Here is a 17,744-nt window from a genome sequence, read left to right on the forward strand (position 1 = left end):
CGCATGGCCGTGGCGTCTTGCCAAATGTTTCCTGCTGATGGAATTTATGAGAAGACCACCTCTCTTCTTAATGTTCAAATTTCCTAAATAGGTCAAATAGTGAACACTATCTGTATCGTAATGTTTGACCCAAAGCATATTTCTAAAAATTCCATTTATGGTAGCTTGTTTATATAGAGCTTTAATGAGAAGTTTAAGCAAGAGATTTAAAGATAGGCAAGATCCATTGATGAGCAAGTGGGAAACATTAGTCTGTGAACCTAATTAAACTTGCCCTAGATGAGTAGGGTTTGTTTGGTTGGTTTTTTAACCTTTTTGAGGGATTAAAAAAAAAAGCAAAATAAATATGAAAAGAGGGGAGTGAAAATTGCTATGTTAAAACCAGGCACTTCAAAACCCACTTAATGTTTGTTCAGAGATAAAACGTTTGTTTTATCTTTCTTTTTAAAATAGTTTGGGTAAAACCTTGCTCTCCCCTGTTTGTTTCCTCAGCCCTGCTATCACCTATGAAATCATTTCCCAGAATTAAGATTCCCCTAGCTTAAATACACAGGTGATTTCTGGTTTCCTGGTTGGACCCTTAACACATCATATTTGTTTCCCTCTTTTGCCTGGATGTCAATTTCTAAGGCCCAAATATGTGAACTAACAACTCCGTCTCCCTGCTTCCTGGTTACAACGGAATTCTGCAGACTTTCAGACCTCACTTTGTGTAGTGGTTAAAACCATGGGCTCTGGGGCTCCCTGGCTGGGTCAGGCGGTAAAGCATGTGATTCTTGATCTTGGGGTTGTAAGTTCGAGCCCCAAGTTGAGTGTAGAGATTACTTAAAAATAAAACCCAAAAAATAAAAATAAAAAAAATAAAAAAATAAAACCATGGGCCCTGGCATGAGCTGGGTGGGCCTGGTGTTGACATGCAGCTCCTCAGTCACTTGCTAGCTATGGATCTAAGTTCCTTAGGCCCCCTTTTCTTGTCTATGACATGGAGATGATAATTTTTCTATTTCCTATGCTTATGATTATTGAATAGAATAATGTGTCTAAAGGACTCAGGACAGTATTTACATACTGCCAGTGTTCTATAAAGGAAGCAATTATTAATTATAAAGTCTTCCTTTTTCATAACGTAAGCCTTTGCCCTTGGTGTTACTCATGTTGGGAGCCAGTTGTGAAGTGAGGACAAGCTGGGGTTTCAACCTCAGAGGGTGGTAAACCAAGTCGATCATTTGTGGGGTCAGGATGTGCTGGGCAGAAAGGGGATGTGATGTGGCATGGACCTTGCTTTGAGCCCTGTTCTTCATCATCGAACCTATGGTTGTTCTGGAGTAAGATGCAGCAAGGTAAGAGTGGGGTTGTTTGTTACAAATATTCGCTGATGCATCGATTCTCTTGCTCTTAGGTCAGAATCGGAGGATTAGATAGATGAATAGAGCTTGCATGGGAGACTAGGCTTAATGACTCCTGTCCTGTCCTATTCTTTTCACTCTCCTATCTTCTGGTCCCGACCCATCCTCTTCCTTTTCTGAACGGTCCGAATAATTCCTGGCACTTTCATATAAAACTTCTGATGATGATTTCAAAAAGATTATATTTGTGGTAGCATACATCTGATCTGTAGGCCCCCAAACAGAATTTCACAAAGACCTCCTCCAGGCTCCTTTCCCAGAGAACACCGTGCCACTCTTGCTTCGCAGGAACACTTTAAGTGCTGTGGGGTTGCTGGGGCTGTGCCTTTCTTTGGCTTAAGACTGGTTTCATTAACAAGCATGTTCACACTTCAACCGGAACATTTAAAATAACACCCGCACAATGTGTTTAGTGTCTAGTTAAATATTAAGTCTCTGAGCTTGAATTATTCAAGCCAAATTGATTGGGTTCAACCTTCTTCCTTCTCTTTGTGCCTTTTTTTATTAAATAAAAATAGGTCCTCCCCTTTACTCTCTAAATAATGTGGAAAAGGTTATTAAGCAACCATCAATACCCTGGACTGTGGGTGGTACCCAAGTGCTAACAGAATAGGTAGAGAGGACTGGCAGCTTGACTGTTCTGTTAAAAAACATGTATCTGTATCTCACATACTTCCATTGTTAATCAGCATTCATGGAGTCCTAACATGTTTTAGCTTCTCTCTTTTGAACTCTTCTTTATAGTTATTTTCAAGTTGGATAAGTAGGTGTCTTGGAGTCAGTTCTATGGTGGAAAAATAGAAGAAATGGCTTCTTTCTTGGCTTCCCCACCTCAAGGTCAAATGGAACTGTTAAAATGTCTTGGCTTTACTGTTAGAAACCTTGCTGTTGAAGAGCATTTGTTGACCTGAAAAGATGTTTATAGTATATTGCTAGGTGAAAAGAGTGTGGAGGAGGAGGCTATAAAACTTTCATTTTGTATAATTTTTTGTTAAAATGCGTGGAAAGAAGGTTTGAATAATAAACACCAAAATATTATTATCTGTGTTAGGATTAAACATTTCGCTTCTTTTATTACTTTTATAATTAGACAAAACACACATATAAAGACGTCATGGTTAGAAATGATTCATCTTTTGTCTAAGAGTCTCTCATGTGTCAACAGCACATGGGATATAATACCGTCCTTATTTAAGTCAGGCCAGTGTAGACTTCGAAAGCGTAGATTTCACGTGAAATTCATAGTGTTTTGTGAATCACAGCAACTTTAATTTGTTAGCTTCATTTCTTACACTTAATTTCTAGTTGCTCCTCAGCTTCCATATTATTAAGATGTAAAAAGATGCAATTGTGGGCATTAACAGAAAACAACTGGCCCACGGGCATAGGCAGGGAATATAAAATAATTGTATTTTGGAGGAAAATTATAAAGGAGATGGCAATTTTGAGAGGAAATGATAGAAACGCAGTGACCCAGTTTGGTGATACATTTCACTGTGGGGCCTTCATGAGAAATTTGTAAACAGAGCTCTCCTAAAACCAAGACTCGAAAACACCTGGAAGGCCCTAAATGCTTAAATGCGTCAGGGGCCATAGCAGCTGAAGAACTTGCCGCTGCTGCCCTGCGTCTGCGGTGCTACTGGAGCACGCGCGTGCGGGTGCGCGCGTGCGCGCACGCCGGGGCCGGGGGTTCGATGCCCGCGGAGCACGGTTCGGACTCCCCGCATCTGCTGAACCCCTGTAGGTGGTAGCACTGGCGGGGGATGAACAGGCAGCAGCTGCAGTGGTTCCGGAGGAGGAAAGCCAGCGCTGCGCGTAGGGAAACTTTCGGGACGATAGATGGGCATTGTGCCCTTGGCACGCACTCTCCCGACTGGGAAGGTAGCGCCCACGAGTGTGTCACTGCATTTGTCCTGGGAATGACACACGAAGTGGTGTAATTAGACACCAGGGTAACTGCTAGTCGGTTGAGCTCGGGCACCGCATTTGGGGGGCGGGTGGTGCGCAGGTAAGGGGTGGTGAGAGAGACACGGTCCTCCGCAGGTCTGGGGGAAGCCGGACGCCGGCAGTTCCTGGCCCCCCCCAAACCCCGAGCAAACGTGCGGGACAGGTGGTGCTCCGAGCTTGCCGGGCGAGGCCCGACTGCCATCCGCACCAGAGGCCTCCGTGGGTCCTCTCGCATCACTGCGTTCCAAGTCGCGGCGGTCGCCGCGGCGCCCACCCTCCCGCCAGTGTGCAGCCGCCCTCGCCCCGGCCCGCGTCCCGCCGGGGCCTCGGCTCCGCTCCGCGCGGCCTCGGGACCGACCCAGGCTGGGCCCGCGGACTCGGACTCGGGCGGGGGCGGGGCGGGGCGGGGCAGGGCGGGGGGCGGCGTGCGCCCGCGGCCGGGCCGCCATATTGGATCCGGGCGCGGCGGCGCGCCTCGGGCCGGCGCGCGCGGCGGGGGCTGGGGGAGCCTCGCGGAGACCAGGGCGCGAACGCGCTAGGCCGGGAAGGCGGGGGAGGGGTGGGACGGAGAGGAAGGGAGTGGTTGCGAGCCGGGCTGCCGCAGCCTCTGCTCGCCTCAGCCGCGGCACCAACCCCTCCTCCTGCGCCTCGTCGGGGAAAGATGCCCTTAGCCCCCGGGCGTGAGGAAAGGGGAGAAAGAGCCGGCCGCGTCCTCTGAATCCAGACCCCCCCCCCCCGTCAAACCCCCGCCCGCCCCGCGCCAGGGCGTCGGGAACCTCGGGGCGGCCGAGGGGGGAGAGCGGCTGTCCGCCCGGCGCGGCGCAGGCCCCCGGCCGGCGACCCCCGCCATGGGGCGGGCGCGGGCGGCCGAGTAGCCGCAGTCCCCCGGAGCCGGGGCGAGCGCCGCCGCAGCCCGCGCTCCCGGCCCGGTTGCGCCGCGCGTCAGGCCCGGGCAGACGCTGCGAGGGAGATGAGGAGTTTCGTCCGGATTCCGCGGGACAGACGACTCGCCGCGGGGCCGTGAGGAGGAGGACGCCGGGAGGAGAGAGGAAGAGCGTTCTCCGGGCGGGACCCGGGGGGGCGGCGAGCCGAGGGGCTGCTTCGGGGACCTCGCCCCCTCCCTGCCCGCCGCCGCCGCCGCCGCCGGGGCGCTCTCCCAGCGGCGGGCGGCAGCCTTTGCAGCAGCGACTTGCTTTTCCCTCCCCCATGTACCTTCTGGGGCTTTCCTCCCTTTTCCGTCTTCCTCCTTCCCGGGAAGTGAATTGCTGATGCGGATCGGACCCGATTCATTAATGATGCAGCCGGATTCGTTGCGGGATTGTGTTGCACGAGTTGAATTTTGAATGAAGGAGAAGAGTTGTATTTTGTTGTTTTCTTCTTTTTTAAAGAAGTCCTGACTCTTTGGTTCGCTGTACTTTTAATTATTATTTTATTTAAATATACGACTTAATTGTATTCTTCTTAAGATGTATAGAAGATCTATTTTATGGTAACTTTCCCTCCCAATACATGCATCTGTGCGGGATCGAAGACGCTTCGGTAAAGGGAGCTTCCTGGCGTGTTGGGGTGTCATTCAGCACCGGCCGTGCATGACAGTTGTGTGCAGGACGAGGGGTTTATTTTTAAAACCGCACCTTTTAAAATTTAGGATCAGATACTCGTAGTGCAAACCGTAATACTCATTGAAGGGAAAAGCGGCGGACCCCGAAGCAAACATGTCTGGGGAAGTGCGTTTGAGGCAGTTGGAGCAGTTCATTTTGGACGGGCCGGCTCAGACCAATGGGCAGTGCTTCAGTGTGGAGACGCTGCTGGATATACTCATCTGCCTTTATGATGAATGCAATAATTCTCCGCTGCGAAGAGAGAAGAACATTCTTGAATACTTGGAATGGGGTGAGTCTGTATTTTTCAGTAAGCTCCCTTTAGGTGGGCATTGGGATTTAATTGTTGCAAGGGAGGTATCATGAGTAGGCTGTCGACTTTGTCATTAGTGTGTAGATAGGCAGATATATGGTCCGTGTAACATATTTATAACATAGACTTAAATACATAGTGGATATGGTAGTACATTTAAATGTATATACAGTGAAGGAATAGTTACCAGTTATTCAAGATTTTTTTTAAGTTTTTGGTAGATATTTTCCCAAGTAAAACCGTGCTACTCAATTATTGCCTTGATTTAATGTGGAATTTAGGAGGAAGAACTTCTGTTTTGAGGTCAACAGTAAGAGATTTTGAATAATTCTGTGATGAGCAAAATGGATTATTGCTCACAGTTGCCTAACGAGTGGCGGAATAACACAGATTCAGTTGAAAGGTATTTATTGGTGGAAACATTCCTTCCCAGACTTTGGAAATCGCTCTTGAAATGGGAGGAGATAGTGAAATGTCTAGGTCAACAGGAACTGGAAGGTGGTGATCGCTGGGGTTTTATTTCATCTCCATATGGTACAAAGGAAACTACTAAACATGGACTTTCCAAAAATTGTCATGTTTGTAAGATAGCATGACATAATTGTTAAAAAATTTTGTGATAGTAGTTGGTGGAGAATGTTTGGGAACAGCTCCCACTTGAGGGTTAGACGGACTATACATTTAATGCAGATCTAAACCGGTTAGATTTTTGTCTCTATTTCCCTAAATAGAGATAAGATTTAGAAGACCCGCTGTAGTGCAGTAGATCAGAGATAAGCACTGACGCTCCATGTGACCTTCTAGCTTGAAGGCTTGGCTTAAGTTCTGCTTCCCACGTTACACGCGAGCACATTCCAACACCCAGTGGCTCTCTGGTGGGAGAACACGCATCACCATCCACACCTGTGTTGGTACATTAGCTTTTGAGGGGTATTAGCTAAAGAAGTGTTTTGTACCATTGGGATATTAATAATTTTAGTTTGTTGGAAAGTGTCCTAAAATGTCTTTGTTCTCAAGTAAAGCTTTATTTTCTTGAAGTAAAAGTCAAGTGGTGATTATTTCGTTCATTTATTTTTTTGATTTGAAATTTATTAAAAATTAGTTTGTCAGGTAAATAACTCATTTAAGATGGCCTATATAATAACTTTATCCAACTTGCCAGTATCAGAAGTTTTCTAGCAACTTGATGTCATGAGGTGTTTAAAAACTGTGTGTATGTGTGTGTATTTATAAGTGAACAGATGATTTTTACAAACAGACTACCAGGCTCATACTAGGAATGTAAGAATTCTAAACCATCTTCTCTCTTAAGAGTTAGACAGTTTTGATCGACTTTGGTACTGGTTTTGTATGTCTTTTATTTTTATGCGTAGAGCAAAATATTTTATAAAACGTATGTCGTTTTACATTCCATGTTTCCTAAATTCAGAGTTTTTTTGTTTGTTTGTTTATTTTGAAAATTTAAAGAAAAGGTTTACGTACTTCTAGAATTGGGTTCCATAGCGACACTCTTGTCTATGATCATGATTGTCATTTAGTAACTGTTCTTTCTCATCTACAAAATGATGAGAGAACTCTATGTACCAGTAATAAATATAATTTTTAAAATTATAAAAGAAAATTGTATCCTTAATTGCCTTTTGGTTATTAAGAGTTTACATAGTAGTTTTATGCAAGAAGGTATTTTGCTGTTTTGCCAGAATAATTTATGTATATTTTTCACCAAAGATGTTTTCTTGGATTTTGTTTCTTATATCTCTATTAAAAAACCTTGCTTATGCATATTTAGTTTTTAAATCTTTTTTTTTTTTTTAAGATTTTTTATTTATTTATTTGACAGAGACAGCGAGAGAGGGAACACAAGCAGGGGGAGTGGGAGAGGGAGAAGCAGGCCTCCCGCTGAGCAGGGAGCCCGATGCAGAGCTCGATCCCAGGACTAGATCCCAGGACTCTGGGATCATGACCTGAGCTGAAGGCAGACGCTTAACGACTGAGCCACCCAGGCGCCCCTAGTCATGCATTTTTAAGTGTGAGGTCTCAAAAATGGGAGTTATCAACCACAGAAGTTTGATAAGGACTAAGAAAAAGTTAAGAATGGAAAAGCTGTCAAAAGATGTATCTTGAGTAGTAGTATTTATTATTTTTAAGTTATTTGAGAATTTAGGTTAAGAATGCCAGTCTGTTCTCTCCATATAAGTATTGAAATAGGTCAGCTGTTATTTGTGTCTGAATTGATTACTACATTTTGGGGACACGTCCTGTGTTATTCTTATCATCTAACATTATGTAAAAAACAGATAAGTTTCCAGATAGTGAAATGACCTCAATTTAATTTCTTAAACATTACTTTTTTGGTCGGTGTTGGAAATTTACAGGGATTGTTTGTTGGGCTTAAATATGATAATTATGATTTGCGTTAAATGATACAATTTTTAGTTTGAGGGTTTTTTTTTAAATTTTTTTTAAAAGATTTTATTTATTTGACAGAGAGAGACAACAGCGAGAGAGGGAACACAAGCAGGGGGAGTGGGAGAGGGAGAAGCAGGCTTCCCCCAGAGCAGGGAGCCTGATGCGGGGCTCGATCCCAGGACCCTGGGATCATGACCTGAGCGGAAGGCAGACGCCCAACGACTGAGCCACCCAGGCGCCCCTAGTTTGAGTTTTAAAAGATCCAATGTTCCCAACAGTAGAGCAGTAGTAGTTAAATACTCTGTATTACATGCTGTATATTTGTGTTTGGCTATTTACATTAATGAACGTGTCATCTAATTATGCCTTATTTTTATGCTGATGATAGGCTACTTTAAAAAATGGAGTCAGCAAAGGTTCTGTCTGCCTTGCTTCATTTCCATCAGTTTCACTTTATTCCTAGTTATGGTCCATTTCACTTTTAAATTGGTACAGTTAAAGTTTTGTTCATCACAGTATCATGATAAGAAAACTGATATTTCACTCAGATATGCTTTTTTTGGGGGAGGGAAGGGCAGCATTCCTTGCTTGTGTTGATGGCTTGAGGGAGGAAATAAGTAGAGTTTTATTTTATTTAAAGAGTTTCATTTTTTTTTTAAAGATTTTATTTATTTATTTGAGAGAGAGAGAGAGAGAGCACAAGAGGGGGGAGCAGGAGAGGGAGAAGCAGACTCCCTGTTGAGCAGGGAGCCAGATGCGGAACTCAATCCCAGGACTCCAGGATCATGACCTGAGCCGAAGGCAGTGGCTTAACCAACTGAGCCACCCAGGCGCTCAATAAGTAGAGTTTTGGAGAGGAAGAAGGAATTAAGGCAGTGAGCAATAGAGCAAGGGGATAAGAGTGCCTGAAGGCCATAGACCACTTAAATTTAATAATATATATTTTCTAGTTATATCCAGTAAGATTTGAAAGACTTTTGTGTCCTTGTTTTTTGATTGGTGAAATGATAATGGTTTGTATGTTTGTTTATAAAATAATAGTTTTGATGTCAGTAGTATAACTAGCATAAGTTACAGTAGAGTTGTGGAAGTAAAAATAACGTTTATATTATAAACTAATTTGCTAGCACTGACTAAATGAGTGCATTATTCATTGAATTGGCTACCCTCTACTTTGAAATGGGAAATTGGAATTTTAGGGAATTCTTTACCAACTTACTTAAAGAATAGATGTAAGATAATGTTACTCAATACAAAAGAAGCAAGCAAGGCTGTCTGTATGTGGATACCTTTGTTGATGGTTTCTGATTCTTGTACTTTGTAACATTTCATTTAAAATTATCCTTAATAGTAATTTTATAGGTTATTTAGTGTATGCATACACATACCTCTAAATGATTAATAATAAACTTGTTACTAGAGCACTTCAGTGGGTACTGTGGTTTAAACTTTTCATTGGGGTAGTTTTAAAGCTTATTCACATTTTTTCAGGTGTGGGTCAGTTAAGTGAGGTGCTGATGGCTTGATTAGAAGGATCTGAATCTTTTCTAGGGCACTTTGTTCTTCACTTCTGCAGTTGCTCCTTACTAGCTTTATGTTAGTAGAATATGTCATACCAAACTATCAAAGTGTTTGTTTCATACAGATGATTAAGTGTATTTTTAAGTCCTCAGGGTTGTCATAAATGTCATTGGAAATACAGATTGGGCAGTTGTTTTCTTTATTCTACTCATTTAACATCCTAGTCTTTTCTAAGAACGACAGTGAGGAAGTAGAATTTTTTGACCTAATACAATGCTGGTACATGGTAGAAGAATGTTCAAGAAGTAGTGTGTGTTACTTTTCCATTTCTCTCTTTTGTTTCTCTCTGTTTTTAATAGAAGTATAGTCGACATACAATATTATTTTCAGGTGTGCAATACAGTGATTCAGCAATTCTGTACATAACTTGGTGCTCATCAAGATAAAAGTACTTTTAATCTCTTTTATCTGTTTCACCCATTTTCCACCCCCCATCTCCCTTGTGGCAAACACCAGTTCTGTGTTTCAGGGTCTCTTTTTTTGGTTTGTTTCTGTTTGCCTTTGTTTGTTTGTTTTGTTTCTCAAATTCCACATATGAGTGAAATCATGTGGTATTGTGTTTTTCTTTTTTAAGAAAATATCCCTCTGTGAGTGAGAATAGGGATGTTAGGATTAACAGTTTAAGAATTTTAGGAATTTATTTTTCATATGGCTATGTAGGGCATACTTTAGTATAGCAGTGTAAAAACAAATAGCATAACGTTGGCAATTTTATGAAATATTTCATAATTCCTGAGACTTGATTAATATTACAGAGTAAGCCCAGGCTATTTTAGGGTAAAGGAACTGAACTTGGTACAAATTAGTATTTTATTACACTACTCTTCAGTGGCAGTCAGAAAATTGCTTTGAAATCTTTTCTCCTTTGGCACACTTACTGACCGTATGTAGGCTACTTTAAATAAATATGTAGCCCATTGTGTTTCATCCATTAGTTTTGATAGATTTTAAAATCAATTTACTAAGTCCAACAAGCATTTAAAAAAATTAAATAGACCAGAATAAAAAATATCAAGGACATTATGTTTAGAAAGAGTATTTTCATGCAAAACTCTTGTGTCTCCCTGTATTTCTACTGCAATTTGGATCCAAAAAGTGTGAAACTCTACTGTAGATGAAGCTAAAATATGTTGTTTGACAGCAGAAAGGTTATAGACTTAGTTCCTTCCCCACCCCCCCCAAAAGCTCACATGATAAAATTAGGGACAGACTTAAGAATTTAAAGAAGAGGAGTTTAGGGCAGGGCAAGAAACTTGGAAGGAGGCGGGAATGGGAGAAAGGACAACTGATAAAAATGAGCATGAATATAGTGTTTTTCTGGGTTGCCTCTTAAGTCTGTACTGTGAATGGGTATGTTTAATTTACAAGAACTTAGTGAACAGAAATTGACTTCATTCCTTTGTATTGTCTTTGAGTCTCTGATGGTTCATTTCCTTTTCCTTTGACATTTTTCCTTTTCTGACTTTGGGCTCTTGGATGTTGGCTCATTGATTGTCAGAGTTGGAAGTTTGTTGAACACGAGGAATGATCATATGACCTGTAGACATTGGTATTAGTTTTTTGGTTATATTTTCCCGTTACTCCAGATGAACTCTAGAGTAGATGCAAGTGAGAAGATTTGCTAGTTCCATGGATTTTCTGATCCCTTGTTACTCATGAAACTACCAGTGGGAGTGACTTCCAAGTTTTTGGAAGCTATGGCCAAGAACTACTCAGCTATTTTCACTCTATGTTAATGAGTCAAGAAATTCTTTACATAATGATTTTTGTTTTTGAATGACCCACACTGTAAGTATAGGTCATCCCAGATATAGGAATGGCTATTTTTTGTTATCACTGCATACAAAACTCCTTTGTAGATCAAGGGGATTTCTTTCTCTTCCCCACTGATGCCCATCAGAGCATCAGGGTCGCTCTTCCCAGCCAGTTGCTCTGTACTTTTTTTCTAGTGTCCACTTCCTTTTTCCAGCTAGTACATGGGGAATGGCTAGCCCTGTGTTGGCTAACCCCACTTCTAGTGCTTCTTTATGTGCTGCTTTGGGAAAGCAGCACTTTAGCTCTTGTGGTAACAGAGGTATAAAGACCTGGCTCCCCACTCTCCCATCTTGCTGTTTGCCCCTTAATTCTTTTCTCCTATGAACTGTTTGCTTCTGTTTTGGAATTAGGGCTTCTTCACTCTAGCCCCATCCCTAGTTTCAAAATGTGTTCGGGAAATCCAGGGGATAATAATAGGTGCTTTGTGGCAAGGGAGGGGAAGGAGATGTTTATGCGGCTAAATAAATTTGGGGAAACTATTTTAAACAAAATTAAACATCAGAAATACTGCCAGTTATCCTAGAATTTATACAGTTGGTATGATTATAGAACCATCTTTTTATTTTTTATTTATTTATTTATTTTTATTTGTGAGAGAGAGAATGAGAGACAGAGAGCATGAGAGGGAGGAGGGTCAGAGGGAGAAGCAGACTCCCTGCCGAGCAGGGAGCCCGATGCGGGACTTGATCCAGGGACTCCAGGATCATGACCTGAGCCGAAGGCAGCCGCTTAACCAACTGAGCCACCCAGGCGCCCTAGAACCATCTTTTTAAAGAATATCTGGAATGTATGGCAACTTGTGTTCCATGGAACACCCTTTGGGAAATGCACTTTTAGTATGAGGTCATGGTGTTCCTTGTATGAGGATTAGAAAGAGATAATTTTGGGAAACTTAGGGGTACTGTGTGGTTTGAGAGAGAATCCAAATATGAATAAGTTGTCTTTTACTTAGTGGTTGTGGACTTTCGTCTATTGTGTGATAGTCATGTGAACTGAGAGATAAGCTTGATCATGGTGGTCTAGCACAAGAGTGATGGTGATGAGCAGTTACATCTAGAAAAAGCACCTTATAAAGTAGAGTGAAATTAGGTATAAAATAATGAACCAGTGCTATCAGCTCCCTACTGAGAAGACTATTTATGACCTTTTCTTGCTCTAATTAAACTTGCTTTTCAAGTATAGGCATTCACAATAAATACAGAAATTCCCACTTTATCTTTTGTAGCCTTGTTACTATAATTGTTAACATGTTGCAAAAGTATCTGGAACAGTTTTATTCATTACTTTGTGATATTTAAGAAGAAAAGATCAAGGACTTGGGCAATTTTAGAATTCATTATAGCATTAAGTATTGTTTTTTCTAAGGTGACAGTGTTTTAATTAAGCAATTGATTTCAGACTTTAGACTTTGGACTAGCGTGGAAATTCCCTATTACCTATAACATTATATGTATGAAGCTATGGGTTTCAAGTGCCAGCACCTATTTATATGTGGTGTAAAGAAACCAGAAAATACAATCTTTTTATTAAAGAGAAAAACATACATACAGGCATACCTTGGAGATACTGAGGATTTGATTCCAGACCATTGCAATAAAGCGAATATCATAATAAACTAATTTAAATGATTTTTTTGGTTTCCCAGTGCATTATAAAGGTTATATTTACACTATACTGTGGTCTACTAAGTGTGCGATAGCATTATGTCTAAAAACAGGACATACCTTAATTAAAAAATATTTTATTGTTTAAATATGGTAGCCATCATCTGAGTTTTCAGCGAGTTGCAATCTTTTTGCTGCTGGAGGGTCTTGCCTCTGTGTTGGTTGGTGGCTGCTGACTGGTCAGGGTGGTGGATGCTGAAGGTTGGGGTGGCTGTGGCAGTTTCTAAGTTTGCCTCATCAATGGACACTTCCTTTCATGAAGGATTTCTCTGTAGCATGCAATGCTGTTTGATAGCATTGGACCCATGGGAGAACTTCTTTCAGAATTGGAGTCTCAAACCCTACTGCTGCTTTATCAACTCAATTTATGGGATATTCTAAATCCTTCGTTGTCATTTCAACAGTCTTCACAGCATCTTCAGCAGAACTACATTCCATCTCAAGAAACCACTTTCTTTGCTCATCCATGAGAAGCAACTTCATCTGTTCAGGTTTTATCATGAGATTGCAGTAGTTCAGCCCCATCTTCAGGCTCCACTCCTGATTCTAGTTCTCCTGCTCTTTCCTTCCCATCTGCAGTGACTTCTTCCCCTGAAGTCTTGAACCCCTCAGAGTCATCCCTGAGGGTTGCAGTCAACTTCCTCCAAACCCCTGTGAATGTTGATATATTGACCTCTTCCCATGAATCACAAATGTTCCTAATGGCATCTAGAGTAGATGAAATAGAAAGGTGAATCCTTTCCAGAAGGTTTTTGATTTACTTTGCCCAGATCCATCAGAGGAATCACACTCTGTGGCAGCTATAGCCCAATGAAATATATTTCTTGAAAGTCAAAATTACTTCGTGATCCATGGGCTTAGAATGGATGTTGTGTTAGTGGTCATGAAAACAAACTAATCTCGTTGTCCATCTCCACCAGAGATCTTGGGTGCCCAGGTGCATTGTCAGTGAGCAGTAATGTTTTGAAAGGAATCTTCTTTCTGAGCAGTAGGTCCCAACAGTGGGCTTGAAATCTTCAGTAAATCGTATTGTAAATAGATGTGCTGTCATCCAGGCTTTGTTGCTCTGGTCACAGAGCACAGGCAGAGTAGATTTAGCATCATTCGTAAGGGTCTTAGGATTTCTGGAATGGCAACAGAGTGCTGGCTTCACCTTAAAATCACCAGCTGCACGAGCCCCTAACAGGAGAGTCAGCCTGTCCTTTGAAGCTTTGAAGCCAGGCATTGACTTCTCCTCTTTGGCTGTGAAAGTTCTAGATGGCATCTTTGTCCAGAATAAGGCTGTTTCATCTACACTGAAATCTGATGTGGCCACCTTCATGAATTCTCTTAGCTGGATCTTCTGGAGAACTTGCTGCAGCTTCTCCATCAGCACTTGCTGCTTCACCTTGCACTTCTATAGAGATGACTTCTTTCCTGAAACTTCATGAACCAACCCCTGCCAGCTTCAGACTTTTCTTCTGCAGCTCCTTCACCTCTCTGAGCCTTCCCAGAGTTGAAGACAGTCAGGGCCTTGCTGTGGGTTAGGCTTTGGGTTAAGGGAATGTCGTGGCTGTTTGATCTTCTCTCTAGACCACCGAAACGTTCTCCAAATGAGCAGTAAGGCTGTTTTGCTTTCTCATCATTCGTGTGTTCACTGGAGTAGCACATATAATTTACTTAAAGAACTTTTTCTTTGCGTTTTTAAGTTGGCTGTTTAGTATAAGAGGCCTGGCTTTTGGCCTATCTTGGCTTTCAACATGACTTCTTCAGCCAGCTTAATCATTTCTGGTTATGATTTAAAGTGAGAAACAGGCGGCTTTTCCTTTCAGTTGAATAATTAGAGGCCATTGTAGGGTTATTCACTGGCCTAATTTCAGTATTGTTGCATCTCAAGGAATAGGGAGGCCTGGGAGAGGGACAGAGCCTGGGCAATGGCCTGTTGGTGGAGCAGTCAGAACACGCACAATATTTATCAGTTAAGTTCATCTTCTACAGGCCTGGTTCATGGTGCTCCTAAACAGTTACAACAGTAACTTCACAGATTACCTAAGTCACTGGATCACCATGACAGATATTATAATAATGAAAAGTTTGAAATATTGCAAGAATTACCACAATGTGACACAGAGACACAAAGCAAATGTTTTTGGAACAATGGTGCTGATAGACTTGCTTGACATAATGTTGCCATATACCTTCAATTTGAAAAAAAAAAAAAAATCTACAAAGCACAGTAAAGTAACATATCTGATGGTCAGTAGTAACCTAACACTATGTCACAGGGCCTATGACATTCACCGCACGTCACCTCATCTCGTAGGCATTTTATCATCTCATGTGGTCACAAGAAGGCTGAGTGCAGTACAATGTGATATTTTGAGAGACCACATTCACATTCATATAACTTTAATTACAGCATATTTTTATAATGGTTATATTTAATAGTTATTGTTAATCTCTTACTATGCCTCATTAAACTTTTTCATAGAGATATATGTATAGGAAAAAATGTAGTATATGTAGGGTTCAGTACTCTCTGCAGTGTCCACTGGGAGGTCCTGGGACATATACACCATGAATAAGGGGGGACAACTGTAATTGGGGCTGTTTCAGCCCTATGTGAGCAACTCTTTGATTACCATAAACTCTGGATATGAGGGGTAGCAGATAATAAGACTAGAGGATAATTCAATTTGATTATTTAAAAACAAATTGCTTATAGGGGGACAAATTAATTAGCTTTTCTTCTCTCCCCTCTGATACACATTGATTTTTCCCTTCTTCCGCATCAGCACTGTTCTTCTCTCTCCCAATGTAATTATGCCTGGAAGTACTACTTGTGTGGATGAAAACAGTCTTTTTTTTTTTTTTAAGATTTTATTTATTTATTCATGAGAGACAGACAGAAACAGAGGGAGAAGCAGGCTCCCAAGGAGCAGGAAGCCCGATGCGGGACTCGATCCCAGGACCCTGGGATCATGACCTGAGCTGAAGGCAGACGCTTAACCATCTGAGCCACCCAGGCGCCCTGAAAACAGTCTTTTAAGAATACATGTGAATTAGTTATGTCATGTGCAGTCATTTAACTTTCGGTTTTATTTCAAATTGCTTAAACATCACTGTAGGTTTAATCAGTGAAAAAAAAAAACCCCACCTATTCTGTTTGCTCTATTCATAGTGATAAAGCTTAACTAAATTTACTTAGAATTTCCATGGTGAAGATCTACAAGTGGAATACTTCAACCTGAAATATTCCTTTCTAAACAAATATACTGGTAAAGAGCAAGGGCTTTGGATTCAGACTGACTCCTTTGATTACTGGCTGGATGATTTAAGCAAGTTACTGAGCCTAAGTCTGTTTTATCATCTGTGAAAAAATGGACATAATAGTAATAGCTTATTTTGCAGAAGGTCGAAAGTTGGTTTAGGTTTATTCCTTTTCTGGTGATTTATATTTTCTTTTTTTTTTTTTTTCTGGTTTTTTCTTTTTCCTTTTTTTTTTTAAAGTTTTTATTTATTTGACAGAGAGAGACACAGCGAGAGAGGGAACACAAGCAGGGGAGGGGGAGAGGGAGAAGCAGACTCCCTGCAGAGCAGGGAGCCTGATGCGGGGCTCGATCCCAGGACCCTGAGATCATGACCTGAGCCAAAGGCAAATGCTTAACGACTGAGCCACCCAGGCGCCCCTTTCTTTTTCCTTTTTTAAAAAATTTTATTGGGTGCCTGGGTGGCTCAGTTGGTTAAGCGACTGCCTTCGGCTCAGGTCATGATCCTGGAGTCCCGGGATTGAGTCCTGCATCGGGCTCCCTGCTCGGCAGGGAACCTGCTTCTCCCTCTGACCCTCCCCACTCTCATGTGCTCTCTCTCTCTCGTTCTCTCTGTCTCAAATAAATAAATTTTAAAAAAAATTTTATTTATTCATTTGAAAGCGAGCAAGAGCATGAGTGGGGGCAGGGCAGAGTGAGAGGGAGAAGCAGACTCCCCCCACCCCCCCGAGCAGGGAGCTGGATGTGGGGCTCGACCCCAGGACCCTGAGATCAGGACCTAAGCTGAAGACACACGCTTAACCGACTGAGCCACCCAGGCACCCCTTTTTTCTGGCTTTCTAAGTTTTTATCTAACATGATAAAGGAAGAACTAAAATACCTTTTTTTTGGTAAAGTTTATATTGGAATGTATAGCTGTATTAATACTAGGATGTATTTCATCAATAACAAATATTCATCTCTTACTGATAATTTATTTAAATTATATTGGCATTGGAGATGACTTTCCTTTTGTGACTATGCAAACAGCATCTTGCTCCTTCTTTTAGGACAAGATATTTTGCATTGAACATCTTGTTATTAACTGAACTATTTTTCAGCTGATAATCAAGCCAATGCCCATTCTTTGCATCACCAACAGCAAATATTATTACATGGCTAGTTATGTTTTATTTTTATATTATATAGCTCCAATCTGCAAGCGAGTGGTAGAGTTCTAGACCTCAACTCAGAAGATGAAAATAATCATGAAAGGCCGTTGATGTGTTGTTCACTTAGGACTTTTTGTGGACTAAACGTTATGCAGCACCCTAAGTACATGTTGTGGTCTAGCAGTAAGTATGAAGAAAATGAACAGTGTACACTAGTGTTTTCTAAACTATATTTCAAGGGATATAAATGAATATTCTGAAGATTAAGAGTTCAGTGAATATGTAAGATTGGGAAATAGTTTTATTGCATCTTTGGCTATTACAAAACTCATTGTCAGAGTAAAAGTTTTTTAAAAGTTGTGCTGTACAGAAACCTCTTTAACTTTGTTTTACCTAGAGAGTTTGGGAAATGCCCATCTACGCTAAGAGTCCTTAGGTAGCATCAGAGCCTTCGAACTGGTCACGTGACAGAAGGTTATTACCAAAATCTTCTATCACATAGTGTTTTTTTTAAGTATTCTTTTTTTAAAATTTTTTTAAAGATTTTTTTTATTTATTTGAGAGAGAGAATGAGAGACAGCACGAGAGGGAAGAGGGTCAGAGGGAGAA

The 17,744-nt window shown here is 41.5% G+C and overlaps 1 protein-coding gene across 11 annotated transcripts in view; it reads left to right on the forward strand.

The window, feature by feature from the left end:
• Nucleotides 1-3,894: 3,894 nt before the first annotated feature.
• The window catches only part of CDC42BPA (CDC42 binding protein kinase alpha), a 347,703-nt gene continuing 333,853 nt past the window's right edge, over nucleotides 3,895-17,744 (forward strand). For 6 of the 11 annotated variants that reach the window (XM_064594441.1, XM_064594443.1, XM_064594442.1 and 3 more), the window contains exon 1: nucleotides 3,895-5,246. In XM_064594441.1, the coding sequence (XP_064450511.1) occupies nucleotides 5,069-5,246 (178 nt within the window). In that variant the 5' untranslated portion in view covers nucleotides 3,895-5,068. The remainder of the gene's footprint in view (nucleotides 5,247-17,744) is intronic. The other 5 variants (XM_064594445.1, XM_064594449.1, XM_064594447.1 and 2 more) reach the window with 2 other exon arrangements.

This window comes from Mirounga angustirostris, unplaced genomic scaffold (genome assembly GCF_029215605.1).
Source record: "Mirounga angustirostris isolate CCGP_5_RB_7025 unplaced genomic scaffold, mMirAng1.0.hap1 SCAF_6, whole genome shotgun sequence".
Lineage (NCBI taxonomy): Eukaryota > Metazoa > Chordata > Mammalia > Carnivora > Phocidae > Mirounga > Mirounga angustirostris.